The sequence below is a fragment of the Lathamus discolor genome, chromosome 3, assembly GCF_037157495.1.
Source record: "Lathamus discolor isolate bLatDis1 chromosome 3, bLatDis1.hap1, whole genome shotgun sequence".
NCBI classification, from domain to species: domain Eukaryota; kingdom Metazoa; phylum Chordata; class Aves; order Psittaciformes; family Psittacidae; genus Lathamus; species Lathamus discolor.
Window position 1 is genome coordinate 148,601,924 of NC_088886.1, and position 16,052 is coordinate 148,617,975.

The 16,052-nt window shown below is 52.4% G+C and overlaps 1 protein-coding gene across 1 annotated transcript in view; it reads right to left on the reverse strand.

Annotated features, from left to right (window-relative positions):
• Positions 1-2,375: 2,375 nt before the first annotated feature.
• Positions 2,376-16,052, reverse strand: part of FAM53B (family with sequence similarity 53 member B) — a 51,982-nt gene continuing 38,305 nt past the window's right edge. Inside the window, exon 5 of the mRNA XM_065672441.1 lies at positions 2,376-5,963. Within this exon, the coding sequence (XP_065528513.1) occupies positions 5,655-5,963 (309 nt within the window). The 3' untranslated portion in view covers positions 2,376-5,654. The remainder of the gene's footprint in view (positions 5,964-16,052) is intronic.

Genomic DNA, 16,052 nt, shown 5'->3' on the forward strand with positions numbered 1-16,052 from the left:
GCCTGTTTGTCGCTGTGTTCAGTTGGATCAGCGCTAATAGGGGTGTTTAGAGGAATGTGAGATGCTTTTCACTACCTGGAATACTCTGGTGAGGGCTGTGGGATTGATGGGCTTTTCCTTCCCTCCGTGGGGCCGTCTCTCAGTGGCTGTGTGTGTGGGGATGTGGGTTTCCTACCTCTTCCCATTAAAATCCCATCCCTGTGCCAGGGCACTGCTGGTGTTGAGTCCCCCACAGCTCCAGCTCATCCACCAGTGGCTGCGCCAATGGGAGCGTCACTGCATGGCACGGCACAGCATGGCACAGTTGGCCGTGCCATGGAGGCCAGCACAGGCGACTTGGCTCCAGCCAGTGCTGGTGCTCCTGGCATTAAGTTTCTGGTCCAAGCTGGGAATCAGTCTGTGTAAAGCACCGGCTCCATCATTCCTGCCAGGACTATAAATGCTGCTCTATAAATACGAGGTGCAAAGGTTCAGTTGCTTCCTTTCCTTCTCATAGTGACTGCTGTTCTTCTAGATACCAAAAGCACACAGGCACACACCACTCTGCCACGGCTGTAGCTACCTGAACCTGGTCTGCATCCCCATGGCTTGATCCTGCACGTGCCAACTGAGACCCACTGCATCAGTTCAGCCCCAGCTCAGCCCCATCCTCCTGCCAGGGGAGTGCTCAGCATGGTCAGGCTGCCAATGATGCTCCATTGAGCCGGGGCAGACATGAGACCGGGTTTTGGGCAAGAGTTTGTGCTTTAGAGTGCAACGGAATGAGACCATTTGGGCTTTAACCTGCTTCAGACCTCCCATGGGACCATGGAAAGGTGTGGAATTATATATATGTTATTTAGCAGTATACTCACTATAAAAAAATATATATATTATATATATTATATATATATTAAATTTATATATATAAAACTCACTATATAAATACATACGTATACTCAGGCAGCCTGCTCTGGCCACTGTCCGCATTCAGCTACTGCTTCCTGTATGTGCAAGGAGGAGGCATGTGGTAATTCCAGCTATTTTCCAGCATTCCCAACAGCTGAAGATGACCCTGGTCCCTGCAGGACACTGGAGAGGTGATGCTCTGTGTTCCTGGAGCAGCCTGTGAGCGCTGGAGGTACTGCTGAGCTGCAGGGCACCCCTTGGGGCAGCAGGCTAAGGAATTAAATCATGATAAAACAAACCACGTGTGGGCAAATGACCTTGGTGCCTGTCTGAGGTCTGGTTTTGTATCTCTTACCCTCTGGGTAATGGTTCAGCCAAAGGGGACGGTACCGACCGCATCCGCGCGCATTAAGGATGCTGTGAACCCTGGGTCAGTGTTAGGGCTGTGATGGACCACTGAGAGTTTCTTCTTTATCCCCTAATTCTTCCTTTGTGTTCCATCATACTCAGCCTATCGCTTCAATCTGATTAAGTTTTGGCAGATAAACATCCTGCCATCTGTCATGAAACTCTGCGAACTGTTTGCTGGCTCAAGGAAACGCAGCAGTTTTCCTCTCGGGTTTGCAAAGGGGGATCGCCCTGTTTCCCCAAGGATTTAGTTAACACCCTCCATGTGCCTTTGCTCTGCTGGGAGCTCCTGCAAAGCTTGAGTTTAGGTTTTCTTTTAAGGGGTAGGACTTCATCTCTGTCCTTAAACACAAAGCGTAACAACGTGTGGCTTGGTGCTTAAATATTGACTTGCATTTTGCTGTTGCCTCTTTGGCTGCGCTACAGCTACGTAACAGCCACTGTCAGGTGCGGGGGGCCATGGGCTGCACCCCCAGAGCGTGAGCAGCAGCTCAGGGAGGGGATCCTGCCCCTCTGCTGCGCTCTGGGGAGACCCCCCCTGCAGCCCTGATCCAGCTCTGGGGCAGCAGCACAAGAGGGACCTGGAGCTGCTGGAGCGAGGCCAGAGGAGGCCATGGGGATGCTGCGAGGGCTGGAGCAGCTCTGCTCTGGAGCCAGGCTGAGAGAGCTGGGCTGGGGCAGCCTGGAGAAGAGAAGGCTCCTGAAGGGGAGACCTTAGATGAGCTTTAAGATCGCTTCCAACACAAACCACTCTCTGATTACATCTGCCTGCACACGAACATCCCAAAATGCCCGTTTCCTGATGCAACCCATGGCTGGGACTCCCATGCTGGTTCTAACACAGACACCCCAGTGGAGAGGCCTAGATGGGGGCTTTCCCAACCCACACCCATTTTTGGGACACCATCACCACCCGCATCCCCATCACCCATGTAGATGCCAAGAAGGTTCAGCCCGACCAGCTCTTGAATAGAAGGGCTCCTGCACCCATCAAACTCCAACCAGAGGGGCAGCGCTATCCCCATCTCCCTCCTCCCCGCAGCCACAGGACAGCACAGAGAGGCGAGACACCCCCAGGGGTTATTGAACCAGGAAGCTTTATTTACACAGTAAAAGTAACAAGCAATTTCCTGAGATTGAGCTGCTCTAGTGCAATCAAGTCATGGAGGGGTACGAGTGGGCAACCTCCTCACCACTGGGGAGAGGACACCGGCACCTCCTCCCCGGACACGCACGTCCCGCTGTGCTTGTGCAATTGCCAGCGAGACTGCTTGGCTACTACAGGTCATAGCTTCAGAAGGCTTTATTCCTTCCTTCCTTCCTTCTTCTTTATGGGTTATTTTTTGGCCATCCTCTTCCATTCATTCCTCGAACATCAAACCCACCGACGCCGTGAAGCACTGCTACGATCCTACGACATCCTACGTAAGTCTGGTTAGCCTGTTCAGCCAGGAGCTTTCAAACAATGCGCTTGAAACACAACTTTATCCATCAGCCAAACAGGCGCTGCTATAACGTGGAAATATTACAATCTATTTTACAAATACTTCTTTTGCTGTTTTGCTTTGATTTCCGTGTAATCTCAGCTCAAAGAGCTGCATCTGCAAACACACCATGTGAGCATGACATTGCCTATTAAAACCCCTTTTGCAAGGTGATAAACCCTTACTGCTGCTGGCACAGCTGCTGCTGGCCAGCCTGGGTCACGTCTTGTACAAGTCACCATGTCTCTTCACAATCACAAGCCTGTTTTAGCTACCTAGCAAGGAATAACATCCCTTGTCTGCATATTACTTTAATATCACATTCTGGCAGCCGGCAGGAATTAGCCGGGGAGGGGGGGGTACCAATACAAAAGCATCTGTGGAATAGGTGAAGTTCCATTACAAACCAAGAGCAGGATGCTCTGCTCTGCTGCTGTGGGCACAAGGATCTCCTGGTGCCAGGGAGCAATCGGACTCTACAATCAACAGGATGTCCCCTGAATCTGAGGCACGTACTATATTATATTTAATCTTTTTCATTACTTTATTTATATATATATTTATATATATATAAATCCACAAATGTTTTTTACCTCTACAAGAGAGAGAAAAGAAAAAGAGAGAGAAATTTAAAAAGTAAGGCTTTCTTAAACTGAGAATAAGTACATGAAATCATACAAACCCAACAGAACACCCAACAGGACACCACCGTGGCCTCAAAACCGTGGCTGACTGTAGTCTGTGCCTACGCTAACGTGCCCAGTCTAAGGCCATGACTCCTTGGAGAAGCATCTTTAGTAAGGCAAACGGGTTGTGCTGTGTGTAAACTGAATGCTACGGCTATGGTGAGTACAGCTGGGGAGTGCTCCATCGCTCACCTTCCTACTGGTGGGCTTAGCATGGCACCGGTAGCAGCCCTTGGAAAGAAAACGGGAGCCCTTAGGAATTACAGCCCCGGTGATGCACATGCAAGAGCCCATCCCAAGCTCTGTGGCAGCGGCTGGACCTGGAGTGGGGTGAAATTGCCCTTTTTCAGTCAATTGGGAAGAGGAGCCAGGGATGTGTCAGTGGAAGGGGAGACAGAGCATTAGGAAGACTCAAAGCTGAGAACCGAGGGGTGGCAGGAGGGCTCAAAATGATGCCAGGGTGTATTTTCCTTTTAACGATTGCATTAAGTGATGCTTTAAGAGGCAGGGGCTGGAACTGGATGAGCTTTAAGGCCCCTTCCAACCCAAACCATCCTAGGACTCTATGATTCCCCAAAATGAAAAGACATCCCTGTCATACCCAAGTATTTGGGGCTGTCTCTGCTTGCCTGGAGGGAGTGGATGTGGCCACTGCCATGAGCAAAACCTCTGCAGTGCCAGGACAGGGATAACAAAGAGCTGGTGGGTTCCACTGCGATGGGAGACGCCACACACATCCCAACCCACCATGGAAGAAAGTGCACTAATGTAACCAGGAATAAGGAATGAAACCTGTACCAGCGGCTCAGCCCTCTCTGAGTTACAGGCTCCTAAAACATTGCCAATGAGGGTGCTGAACCCTATTTTAATGGTGTGCTAAACCCCCTTTTAACATCGCATCTTCAATTGCTGTTGGCATCAAGGACTTTTCTCCTTTCTTGCTCTGCAGGGCTCAGGTACTAAATCCTGAGCACAAGAGAACCTGCAGAAGATGCTGGAAGCCACTCGTACAGCTTTCCTGGAGCTCCAAACAAACAGAAAACCAGAACAAGAGGGAGGGAAACAAAAACCTATGCGTCCTTCTAAACCTGTTAGCAAGGGGACAGCTTATACTGACCGAAGAGAATTCATATGGTACCAACACAATGGTCACCACTTCATCTGTGCTTAGAAAAGGCACAGGGAGAGGAAAAGCTTTCAGTGCTGCTACCTGGGGTTTCAGCCTTTGGCCAGCTGACTTTGTCAAGTGAGCCTGCGCTGTGCCCCCCTTCACAGTGAGACAGAGCCACGAGCCAGGGCAGCAGCCGTGCCTCAGGTAGCAAAGAGGGCACAGCCGCTCTGAGCGGGTGCATGGCCCAGCCCTGCTCCAAACCGGGTGCTGGGGAGGGTGGCACCGAGCCTGATCGGGGCTTTGTCCCCATTGGGCTTGAGAGAGGCGGCTGGGAGGAAGAAAAATAGGGAAGACTGGGAATATAGGGAAAAAAAGGCATCTCAGCATCCTTGGGTTGCGCCCACCAAGCGCGGCTGCGGATGCTGCCTCGCACGAGGGCCAGGGGTCCCTTTAATTCCTTGCCAGGAAAAGGAAAATAAGGAAAAAGAAGTAAAAATCCAGCTCTCACCAATATGAAATTTAAGCAAAACTCTTCACTTGTGATTCCCTCCCCATGGCACTGCCGGGGACGTGGGGTGCCGGGGCTGCACAGGATGCTGCAGCAGGAGCCGCAGGCTCCCCTGCAGTTAGTGCTTGGTTTGAAACCCTCAATATTCTGGTTTCCCCCCGTTTTTCCAGTCCCATGGGTGGTGGTTTCTCCTTGTGCATCCCTTTAACAAGCACAGGGGAGCGTGGCCAGCCCCATCAGCTCCAACCCTAGGCTGGCAAACACCATTTACTCACTAAAGGCGAGCTTTCGGCCATCCCCATGCCTGGTGTTCCCAGTTGGACAAGGCAGTTCCCAGTTGGACAAGGCAGTTCCCCCACCTGGCTGAGCTCTGGCTACAGTAGTTACAAAGAATGTCAAGATTTACACACGCATGCACACAAATTGCTCTAAATACCTGATGAAGTTTTGGCAAAGCTGCTTCGTCCCCTCCGGAGGGGAGCAGTGGCAGGACCCCACAACCCCATTGCTGGCAGCGGGGAGCCCTGCCCGGCTCTGCTGACACCCGGGCGAGAGGACCCGCTCCCTCCTCAGTTGTTCTCTATCTGCTCGATGTCAATCTCTCCATCCAGCTGGAAGAGGCTGTCGGTGCCGGTCCCAGCGCCGCGCCATGCTGCAGCATCCTCCTCCTCCTCACAGGACAGGTCATCCCTGCTGGCCCGGTGCTCCTCGACCCGTGAGCGCGGAGGCTCCGGCACCGGGGTGCAGGCGGGGGTCCTGCCCGGCATCACCTCCGGGGAGCAGGGGGCTGCAGGCCATGGATGCGGGGCTGGGATGCGGTGGGAGCCGTCCTCGGCCGCGGTGCTAAGGCAGGTGAGGCTGTTGAATGTCTGTCGGTTCTGTGAAGGGAAAGGGGGAACAGGCAGGTGAGATGGCGGGAGGCTGTTTTGAGCTCTTCAACAACATGAATGTCTCCAACAATGCTATTACACTAGCAAAGGGGAACTTACAATCACAGAATGGTTTGGGTTGGAATGGACCTTAAAGACCATCTGGTTCCAACATTCTTCCAGTTCAAAGCCATTCCCCTTGGCCTGTCCCTACAGGCCCTTGTCCCAAGCCCCTCTCCAGGTTTCCTGCAGCCCCTTTAGGCACTGGAGCTGCTCTCAGGTCTCCCCTTCAGGACCCTTCTCTTCTCCAGGCTGCCCCAGCCCAGCTCTCTCAGCCTGGCTCCAGAGCAGAGCTGCTCCAGCCCTCGCAGCATCCCCATGACCTCCTCTGCCCTTGCTCCAGCAGCTCCACGTCCCTCTTGTGCTGCTGCCCCAGAGCTGGATCAGGACTGCAGGGGGGGTCTCCCCAGAGCGCAGCAGAGGGGCAGGATCCCCTCCCTGAGCTGCTGCTCACGCTCTGGGGGTGCAGCCCAGCACATGGGGGGGTTCTGGGCTCAAGCGCACACTGAAGCTGCGTCATGGGGAGCTTCTCATCAACCAACACCCCAAGTCCTTCTCCTCAGGGCTGTGAACTTCAGCCCCATTAAGTATCGGGAGCTCAGGTACTGCTAAACCCCTGCTGTGGCTCATGGCTCTCCCCCCTTATTAAAGACCCTGCGAGGTCAGTTCTCCATCCCTCCCCTCTCCAACAGAGGCTCCATGGCTGGTTGCCTCGGCCAGAAACCTGGTTTAGTTTATGTAGTGCCACGACTTCAAACCAGTTCCAAGCTCTGACAGCGCTGAGGAGCTTGCGGGCATGCAGAACCCTTGTCAGCAGAGCACACACCACCTCCCGAGATGCCGTCCGACCACAGGCGTGCTCCCCGGGCAGGGCCTGCCTCTTACCAGGCTGGTTTTGACAGAGCAAACAAAACCCTTATTGGTGAGTGCCAATGGAAATAACGTGGCCAACGCACTGGTGTGTTTGCAGAGCGTGTGCTTGGAGCAGGAGGAGACCGTGGGCATCTCAGCAGCTTGTGCAAGCCTCTCACCAGAGCCGGTTTGCAAGCGAGTGTCTGATGGTTCATTCACATCACACTTCAGGTCTGGGCACGTCCCAGCCAAAGGGCCTGAAGGTGAACACAATAAAGAACTGGGGGGAAGCAGCCCCCTCGATAGCCAAAGCTGTTCACCTGAGCTACGGCCCCTAAAACCACAGCGATAAATAGCTGTGATAAGCACATGAGCATCAGTGCTCCTCTCCTCCTTACATTTCCCCTCCTGACATAGGATTTACATGCAGTAAGAAACATGAATGAAGCTCTGGGTGAGGGCATTCCTTACTTTTAAAGATCCCAGTCTCAGGGGAGGCTTTTTTAATGTCATAAAATCCTAGCATGGTTTGTGTTGGAAGGGACCTTAACATAAGTTAGGCAGATGTTGTTAAACTAACACGGATGTTGGGTTGCCTGTGGATGGCAGGAGGGTGTAGGAGAGCTCTTTGGGTCTCCTGCGCTCATTTACCCAGGGGAAGGCAAACCCGATGCTGTTTCCATCACACCTTATCTCCAACAGCCTGGACCAGACTGAAGCCAGAGTAACCAGAACATTGGTACCCAACAGAGCATCGCTCCATGGAGTGACATTGCTGCTGCCCGCGTCTGCTCCAGCACAACTCAGGACCAAACACGCAGCAGCCTGCAGACACAGCCTTGCTCCAAACATTCCCAGCAATGCTCATGGGCGATTTATGCACATCTGCTTAAGGCCTTTTTTTTGCTTTCAAATCCATGTAAGTTGGGACTAACTCCACCAAAATAACTCACCCCGGGCTGTGAATGAGGCAGAATCACCCATTTACATCCTCCCTGAGGGATGCAGGTCAAAGCTCCTCCTACTTCACACTCTTAAGAAATCAGAGGTACTTGTGATGAATTCACACCCACTGACCACATGTCACCAAGAGGCTTTAGACACTAAATGACACACTATGGTGAAATGAGTCCTTGCAGGAGGTGACACAGAAGCTGCTGTAACTGAAAGGAGAAGTTCTTGGTGCCCAAGGAGGAGCTGGCCATTGCCCAAGCTGGTGGGGATACATTTCCCATGGCCTTTAGTCCCTGAAACCTTCCAAAAGCCCATAACCCACAAGCCCACGTGAAAAGAACAGGCATTTGTCCTTTACAAATGCAACTGCCCCCCGTCATCCTGTTAAACACAAGCCATGCTTTTCAATGCCGCCGGTCTTCCAGGTGCTGAATGCCTAACAGCTTCAAGCAGAGATCTGCACATTGTGGTTAATGGACAACCTGTAATTACCACTGCAGCCGGAGAAGGCCTGAGGACACAGGAGAAGTATGTTCTAAGTACTCAGAAAACATCTGCAAGCATATTTCCAACGGTGATTTAGGCACTGGAAAGCCCAAGCCTCCTGAAAGTCAACAGCCCCCTCAGAAGTGCAAATCCCTTCTACAAACAAAACTCTGGCACTTCTGAGAACCTTCATTTCCCTCCTGCTAATGGAGCTCATCTCCCAGCCCCGGCGCCTCCCTGGGCTTGGTACCCAGGCACGGGCACGCCAGGATGCTCCACAGCACTTCAGAGAATCATAGAACAGTTAGGGTTGGAAAGGACCTCAAGATCAACCAGTTCCAACCCCCTGCCATGGGGAGGGACACCTCACACTAAACCATTCCACACAAGGCTTCATCCAACCTGGCCTTGAGCACTGCCAGGGATGGAGCACTCACAACCTCCCTGGGCAACCCATTCCAGTGCCTCACCACCCTCACAGGAAAGAATTTCCTCCTTAGATCCAATCTAAACTTCCCCTGTTTCAGTTTGAACCCGTTACCCCTTGTCCTGTCACTACAGTCCCTGATGAAGAGTCCCTCCCCAGCATCCCTATAGGCCCCCTTCATGTACTGGAAGGCTGCTCTGAGGTCCCCACGCAGCCTTCTCTTCTCCAGGCTGAACAGCCCCAACTTCCTCAGCCTGTCTTCATACGGGAGGTGCTCCAGTCCCCTGATCATCCTCGTGGCCTCCTCTGGACTTGTTCCAGCAGTTCCATGTCCTTTTTATGTTGAGGACACCAGAACTGCACACAATGCTCCAGGTGAGGTAGGATTATTACACCCAGCCTTACTATGCTCAAGGGTGTCAGGAACCCACCTATTTCTAAACACGCTTATGCTATTAACTGATATAATGAAAGGAAATACATAGTTGGACTAGCACGCAAGAAGTCAGCCTAAGGAAGGAGATGGGTGATGGCTGTAATGATGAACGAAGGAGGATGCAACCTAGAGACCAACAAAACAGGCTCACGGCACGCTCTTCCCATCCAAACAGAAAGTGTCTCCAAGCTTGGACATGTCTTGGAGAACAGCCATGGAGGCACTTGACTTCCAGGGATATTTTGCATTTTATTGGACTTTGGCAAGATAACCAAGCCAACATTTTCCCTGCTCAAATCCACACACGCTGCAACCCAATATCTTCCACGTGCAGCCCTGAGTCACAGAATCATTAAGGTTGGAAGGGACCTTTGGAGATCATCTAGTCCAAGACCTGGAGTCATTCCAGGTAGTACTTTTACCTTCCCTTGAAAGAGGATGGAAAAACCCTTCCGATGGTCCCGTTGCTCCCAGTGCTGCAGCTCCCAGAGGAAGGCCACGTGCGGAGCCGGGCGGAGGCGCTCCCTGTGACGCAGGGTTGATGGTGATCGGCTCGGAAAGCAAGTTTCCACAGGCACGGGCTGTGGCAAGATCCCATGGCTCACCTTCCCGGTGTGGGGAACGGCCGCCGTGCAGCTTGCAATGGTGCACGGGTGAACGCGTTGGGGAATGGTACCCCCAAGGTGTGATAACCTGCACTAGCATTGCCTGCGCTGTGGATCAGCCACCGCCATCAATGCAGTGTCTGTTCTCAACCCATGAGGAGTTTTTCACTCATTCTGATTTATTGCGTGAATCCAGCACGTTCTGCAGTGCTGAGCTGCAAAACTGGGCAGTCGAGTCCTCCATTGAGATGAGCCAAAAAGCAATTTGGGTGGCACAAGGTGGTCCTTGTTTTCCCGCGGACAAGGCAGCCCTGGACTCCTCTAAGCCTCTCCATAACCTTGTCCCTCAGTGCCAGACCAACAGGTATCAGGGTATCGGGCATCTCAAACGCTGCCGGTCTCAAGGAAACTGGGAATGCAGACACCATCATGGATCTGACCCACGGAGCAGTGGCCAGATTGCTTCTGGCCATCCTGACCTCATCCAGCGAGCATCTGTCATGTACCTTCCACCCAAAACACCTTTACTCACATCCACAAGAACCCATTTAGGACCATCTGAGGTGCTGTTTTTTCTTCCCTAGCTCTCCCCAAAGCTTCGTGGGCAATTCCTCAGGGAAAGGAATAAAATGGGATGATGCTAAAGCAACCACCTGAAAAATCATCTATACATACAAATAAGAAACCCTTGGTCACTCGGGATGAGACACAGGGCTGCCAGATGACCTCTAGAACAAAGCTCTTCTTGAATGGCGGTGACCAAGCTTAGGGTACATCTCCTTCCTTCAGTGATGCTCCACACTGTGCAGAGACCCCAGCTAAAAGGCAGGAAGGCTGCAGGAGCTCACTCACCCCCACGTCCATCCTTTTCCAGGTTTTTCCTCCCTTTGAGCATGTGTCCCCATTGGGGACAGGGTCTGGATGCTGGCAGCCCCAACAACAAGCAACCTGAAGAACTCAGCAACACGTATCACATAACAACTCTTCCCCTCACAAAATCCCCAGCGGCGAGCTTTTCCCTGATCCCCATCCCTGCAGACACAGCGCATGTGTTGGAATGAACACTGGCAGGCCTGTGATCCCCACGGTGATCCCGGCTTTTGCGCAAGCACTCTCTGTGTCGTTCCACCCTGCCAGGTGACTGCCTGGGGAAGGTGTAACGCCACAAGCTGTCAGCACCACCGGCCCGACCTACCGAGCTGTCAGCACCTCCTGTGAGCACACTGGGCTACAGTTGCTTCATAGAGCTCAAAATAACCCGGTGCCAGAAGGAAAGGGGGAAGCGGGCAGTGAGCAGTGATGCTCTGTGCAGGGATGCTGCGCCTGTGCCAGCCCTCCCCATCAGCAAACACACCTCTGCTGGGGCTCCTCTAACAGGCTTGGGTTTAAATCACTCTCCGAGGCAAACATCGGTAAAACACCTTCAACTTACTATCTATTATCTGCCACTTGTTCATTTCACACAATCCCGGACTGGTTTGTGCTGGAAGGGACCTCAAAGCTCATCCGGTTCCAGCCCCCTGCCACTAGAGCCGGTTGCTCCTTGTTTTCAGGCTCTTGCTTGCTCTTCCCTTCTCTTTTGCTAAGGAAGAATATTTACATAGCCCCAGTCCTAATTTTGCAGTAAGAGGCACCAGTGCTTAGATGGTGCATGGGGAAATCTTCAGCTTTAGCTGTTTGGTATGAAAAACAGCTTTCATGAGCAGGCTCAGAAATATCTATTATCCCACCAAGTCACTTCACACCACACTGTTAAACAAACAACTCAAAACAAGGCAAGGAGGAGGCTTTAAGTCAGTAGTATTAGCGCTGCCTTTGGAGCCTGCGGAGTTAATTTGGGTTTACTCGCAGTTTTGCTCTTGTCATTGGAGCTCTGTAGCTGCCCCAGTGACAGTGAGGATGTTTAGTGAGTTGCTATAAATGCAAAGGAAAAGGTGTTGTATGGGTCACTGACAGGAATCCCTCTGGTGCTACAGAGCCCCAGGGACATGCTGGAGAGATGAATCCCAGAAATCATGGAGGAACGCAGCAGGCATAGCTTGTGCATAGAGACAGAGAGCAGTGATGCTCTCATGGGGTTCAATCCATGCAGAGCATCCCGCAGCACCCCACATGCGGGACTCAGTCCCAGTGCAGCCTCCCGGCCCATTCCCATTCATAATGATAATTGGAGGAAATCCTCATTTCCTGCCAACACCAAATATTTTCCCTAAGACAATGAGCCCTTCGCTGTGAGCTGGGGAAATGGGTTCGCTCAGACCGGCCATCAGGCAGCCTCATGAGTGATTGCTGCGCATTTATGTATCTCCAGGTTGCACATCCCTCCTGCACCCGGCCTTTCACATCCCAAGGGATTGTGGCCGAGCATCCTTAGAGCACCACAGGGTGCTCATGCCAACAGGCTCAGCACGGCTGAAAGCCTAGCAGAGATGGCGGCAGCAGGGCCAGGCTGCTCTCCTCATGATCCTATCGCAACGCCATGGACGTAGCTGGAGTGGTTCTGTCACGAGCAATGAGGACCCTGAACCCAGCTCATCCCCAGAGCAGGCAAAACTTCACAGAATCATGGAATCCCAGCCTGGTTTGTCTTGGAAGGGACCTTGAAGCTCATCCAGTTCCAACCCCTGCCACGGGCAGGGACACCTTCCACTAGAGCAGGGTGCTCCAAGCCCCTGTGTCCAACCTGGCCTCGAGCGCAACACACATGGAGCAGGATCAGCACACAGTGACTGATCCAAGGTGGTAACAGGAGCCTGATTTCCCCAGGCATCACATTAAGGTTGGGATGGATTAAAGATGTGAGGGGCATAAGTAAACTGAAGTCATGTCCCTGTAACTGCTCCTGAGGCACCTGCACCCACTGCTGCACCGTGGCCTCCTGCAAAGCAAATGCAGGTTTGAAATACAAATCACTGCTCTGACAGTCTCCATTCCAGGCTACCTCTGAGCACCTTCCCTGTGAAACAGTGAACTGCCCTCCTGGGTTATTTAGTGCCACCTCCTGAAATGCTTTGGGAAGCTTTTGCAAGAAAGAGGTTCCCAAATAACTGCTCTCACCATCACCACTACAACTCTGCACTGAAGAGGTTCCCCGGTGCCCAATGGAGCCGTTCCCACCACTGCAATGGGCCTAGCACAGATCCAGACCCTGCCCCCTGCTCCATCCTTCCAATGCTGACAACATCCTGTGGCGGCAGATGAAGCACCTTCAAGGGGAGAAAAACCTGCAGAGATTTGCTGTCTGCAAATCCCGATGCCGCTGCATCCTCCTGGACCATGGCAGGAAGCAGCAAGCCTGGAAATGTCCTGGAATGCTGGGGTTTGGGTGGTTTAGTTAAAACAGAACAACCACTCTTGGCCACTGCTTTTGAGCATGTTAACTGAGTCAAGGATGAATCCCTGTGCCTTATAAAAGCTGGTTTTTGGGTCCACGTAGCGCGCGAGTCCAGGGAGCAGAGGGTTAAACAGCAGCCATGGATCAGATGTGCAACACTGGGATACAACTGGATGTTGTCCGTGTTTGGGGCAAACACTGCCAAGCTTTCTTTGTGTTTCCAGCCCTGGCCTTCCATGTGAGCCTGAACAAGGGTGTAGCACCCAGTCCTGCATCCCCAGGCCCTGTGGTGGGATGGAGCTGGGAGCAGGGGATGGAGCTGGGAGCAGGGGGTGGTAGGACATGGTCCCTGGATACCATGGGACCCTTCAGCACTCAGACCCCCATTGCACGAGCAAGGGATGCTGTTGGAGGAGCCCATCCATGTGCACAAGCTCCATTCCATGCTGGAAAAGTAATTTCATGGCAAAACCAGCCATGTCTCAGAGCACGGCGCGTTTCTTGCTTCCACAGCTGAATTTATTTTCAGCCCATTGTGTCTGGTGAGTCACAGATTCATAACTGGGGCAGATGGGACCACTTTGACTGTAAAACCAAAACAATGGATGTCATGGCATTCCATGTTATTGCTATTAAAAGCTCTGACGGGCGACTAAAATAGAGGCTGCTGCAATAAATCAGCTCCTACAAGCATCCTCTGACTATAAAGTGCCTCACGTGAAATGGGCACTCTGGGGCTGCACAAATCAGCCCTTTATAGGGAGATGGGTCTTTTCCTCATGCTGCTTCTGGCAGCAATAGGACCTGGTACCTAAAAGCAAGGTTTTATTGCTGTGGTAGCACCCAAACGGCATCCCACATGAGCCTCGGGAGCTTGGGGATAGGGGTAGGTGAAAAAAAGCATTGTCTTTATTGGTCCATTTGGGAAACTGAGGCAGGGAAACCTCAATGAGTAGCACCTGGTCTACCCTGTGTTGGTGGACACCAGAGATGAGGTTTGCTGCACGTCAGTGAACAGACAGAGTTGTTTGTCAAAGGAACAGGGAGGGGGAGAAAACCAGAGGAGTAAACATCATCACGAACCTCATTTCCAACATGAACTTGAATTTGATTCAACTACGTGTGCTTTAGATACAAAAATACCGGGGCAATGAAGAATGATGGCCGCACGTGTAGGAGCCTGACCAAGTCAAAACCAGGCACCCTTCGAGGCCCTCTGCACCCTCCAAACGGATGCGTTCCTTTGCATCCTGAACAGAAGGCTTTTTCCCAGCAAGCCACAAGCTGACCTTTTGCAGGCTCTCATTCGTGTTTATTTAACAAGCACCAGGGCTTGGGAGCTGGAATCTGTCTCAGGAGTTACATCAACAGCAAACTATTTCCTGGGATACGTCTGGAATTCAAAGCCTCCCGTTTTTCACTACCTTTTGGCAGTATTTGCCGCGGGCTCAAGTGGGTGCTGACGCTGCTCCAAGGTCACTGCTGCCCCTCCTGCCCTCACCAGCAAGGCTCAAACTGCCAAAGCTGGAGCAGGAAAGCTTCTTAGGTGAAAACAGAGGGAATTTTACCCCTCGAGGCAAGAGCTGGGTGTTCGGGGAGGAGAGGTCGCTTCTCCTGTCCCGCAGGTTGAACTTGGCCCCACTCAGCGTCAAGACCGACCCAATGCGTTTCCAACTGGAGGGCTGCTTTATTTCAGCTTTGGGAGTGTGCAAGCTCCTTTGTGCATGGATCCTCATGGAAACTGCCATTATTCCATAGGTTGGAAGGGAAAACAAGGCAGGGGACAGCCCGCTCCCAACCATCAAGAGCATTACTGATGTCGAGAGAGCGGGCTGGGGCAGCCTGGAGAAGAGAAGGCTCCTGAAGGGGAGACCTGAGAGCAGCTCCAGTGCCTGAAGGGGCTGCAGGGAACCTGGAGAGGGGCTTGGGACAAGGGCCTGTAGGGACAGGCCAAGGGGAATGGCTTGAACCTGCCCGAGGGGAGACTGAGCTGAGCTCTTAGGCAGAAGCTCTTCCCTGTGAGGGTGCTGAGGCGCTGGCACAGGGTGCCCAGAGAAGCTGTGGCTGCCCCATCCCTGGCAGTGCTCAAGGCCAGGTTGGACACAGGGGCTTGGAGCAAGCTGCTCCAGTGGAAGGGGTCCCTGCCCGTGGCAGGGGTTGGAGCTGGATGAGCTTTAAGGTCCCTTCCAACACAAACCAGTCTGGGATTCTATGATTACACACCCACTCCTCTGGATCTCCATACCAGGCTAAAGGTGTTTTTAATGCTGAAAAGCACACAAACCACACATCCACATGTCAGGAGGATGCTCTTGTGATCCTTGGTGCAGATGACTCCATCCTGTGAAGGCACGTGCTCCTTGAGGACAGTGAAGTCACCCCATGAACGGCACTGTATGTCCACAGCAGCCACTGCACAACATGAATAGCCCCGTTGTACCCAGCATCTCAGCACCCTTCCCGTAACAGGCGCCTTTCAGGCACAAAGTCTGCTCTATAACAAGTCCTTATCAGGCACACCCAGTGCTCCATCCTCACCACCTTCTGTGCTGGTGTCCACTGCTGCCAGTGCCCTCTCCTCCACCCTTCACAGCTATTTATGATGAACTCATAACCACAGGATACAAGAGCATATTGTGCTTTAATTGCCTTATTGTTCTGTAGTAGCTACTCTCTGTCCCATATACTATAGGCCACACTGTACAATACAGAGCTTCATGGAGTACTCTGCCAGCTCTTTGGGACTCCTCAGTGTACATGACTAAACGCTCACAGGAAAGGAAACAGGTTAGAGAAAACTCAGGAGAAGAAGATATTAGTACAGTGTTGGATGGTTTAGTGAGAGGTGTCCCTGTCCATGGCAGGGGGGTTGGAACTGGATGATCTTGAGGTCCCTTCCAACCCTAACTATTCTATGATTCGATGATTCTATGATGAAGCTCTT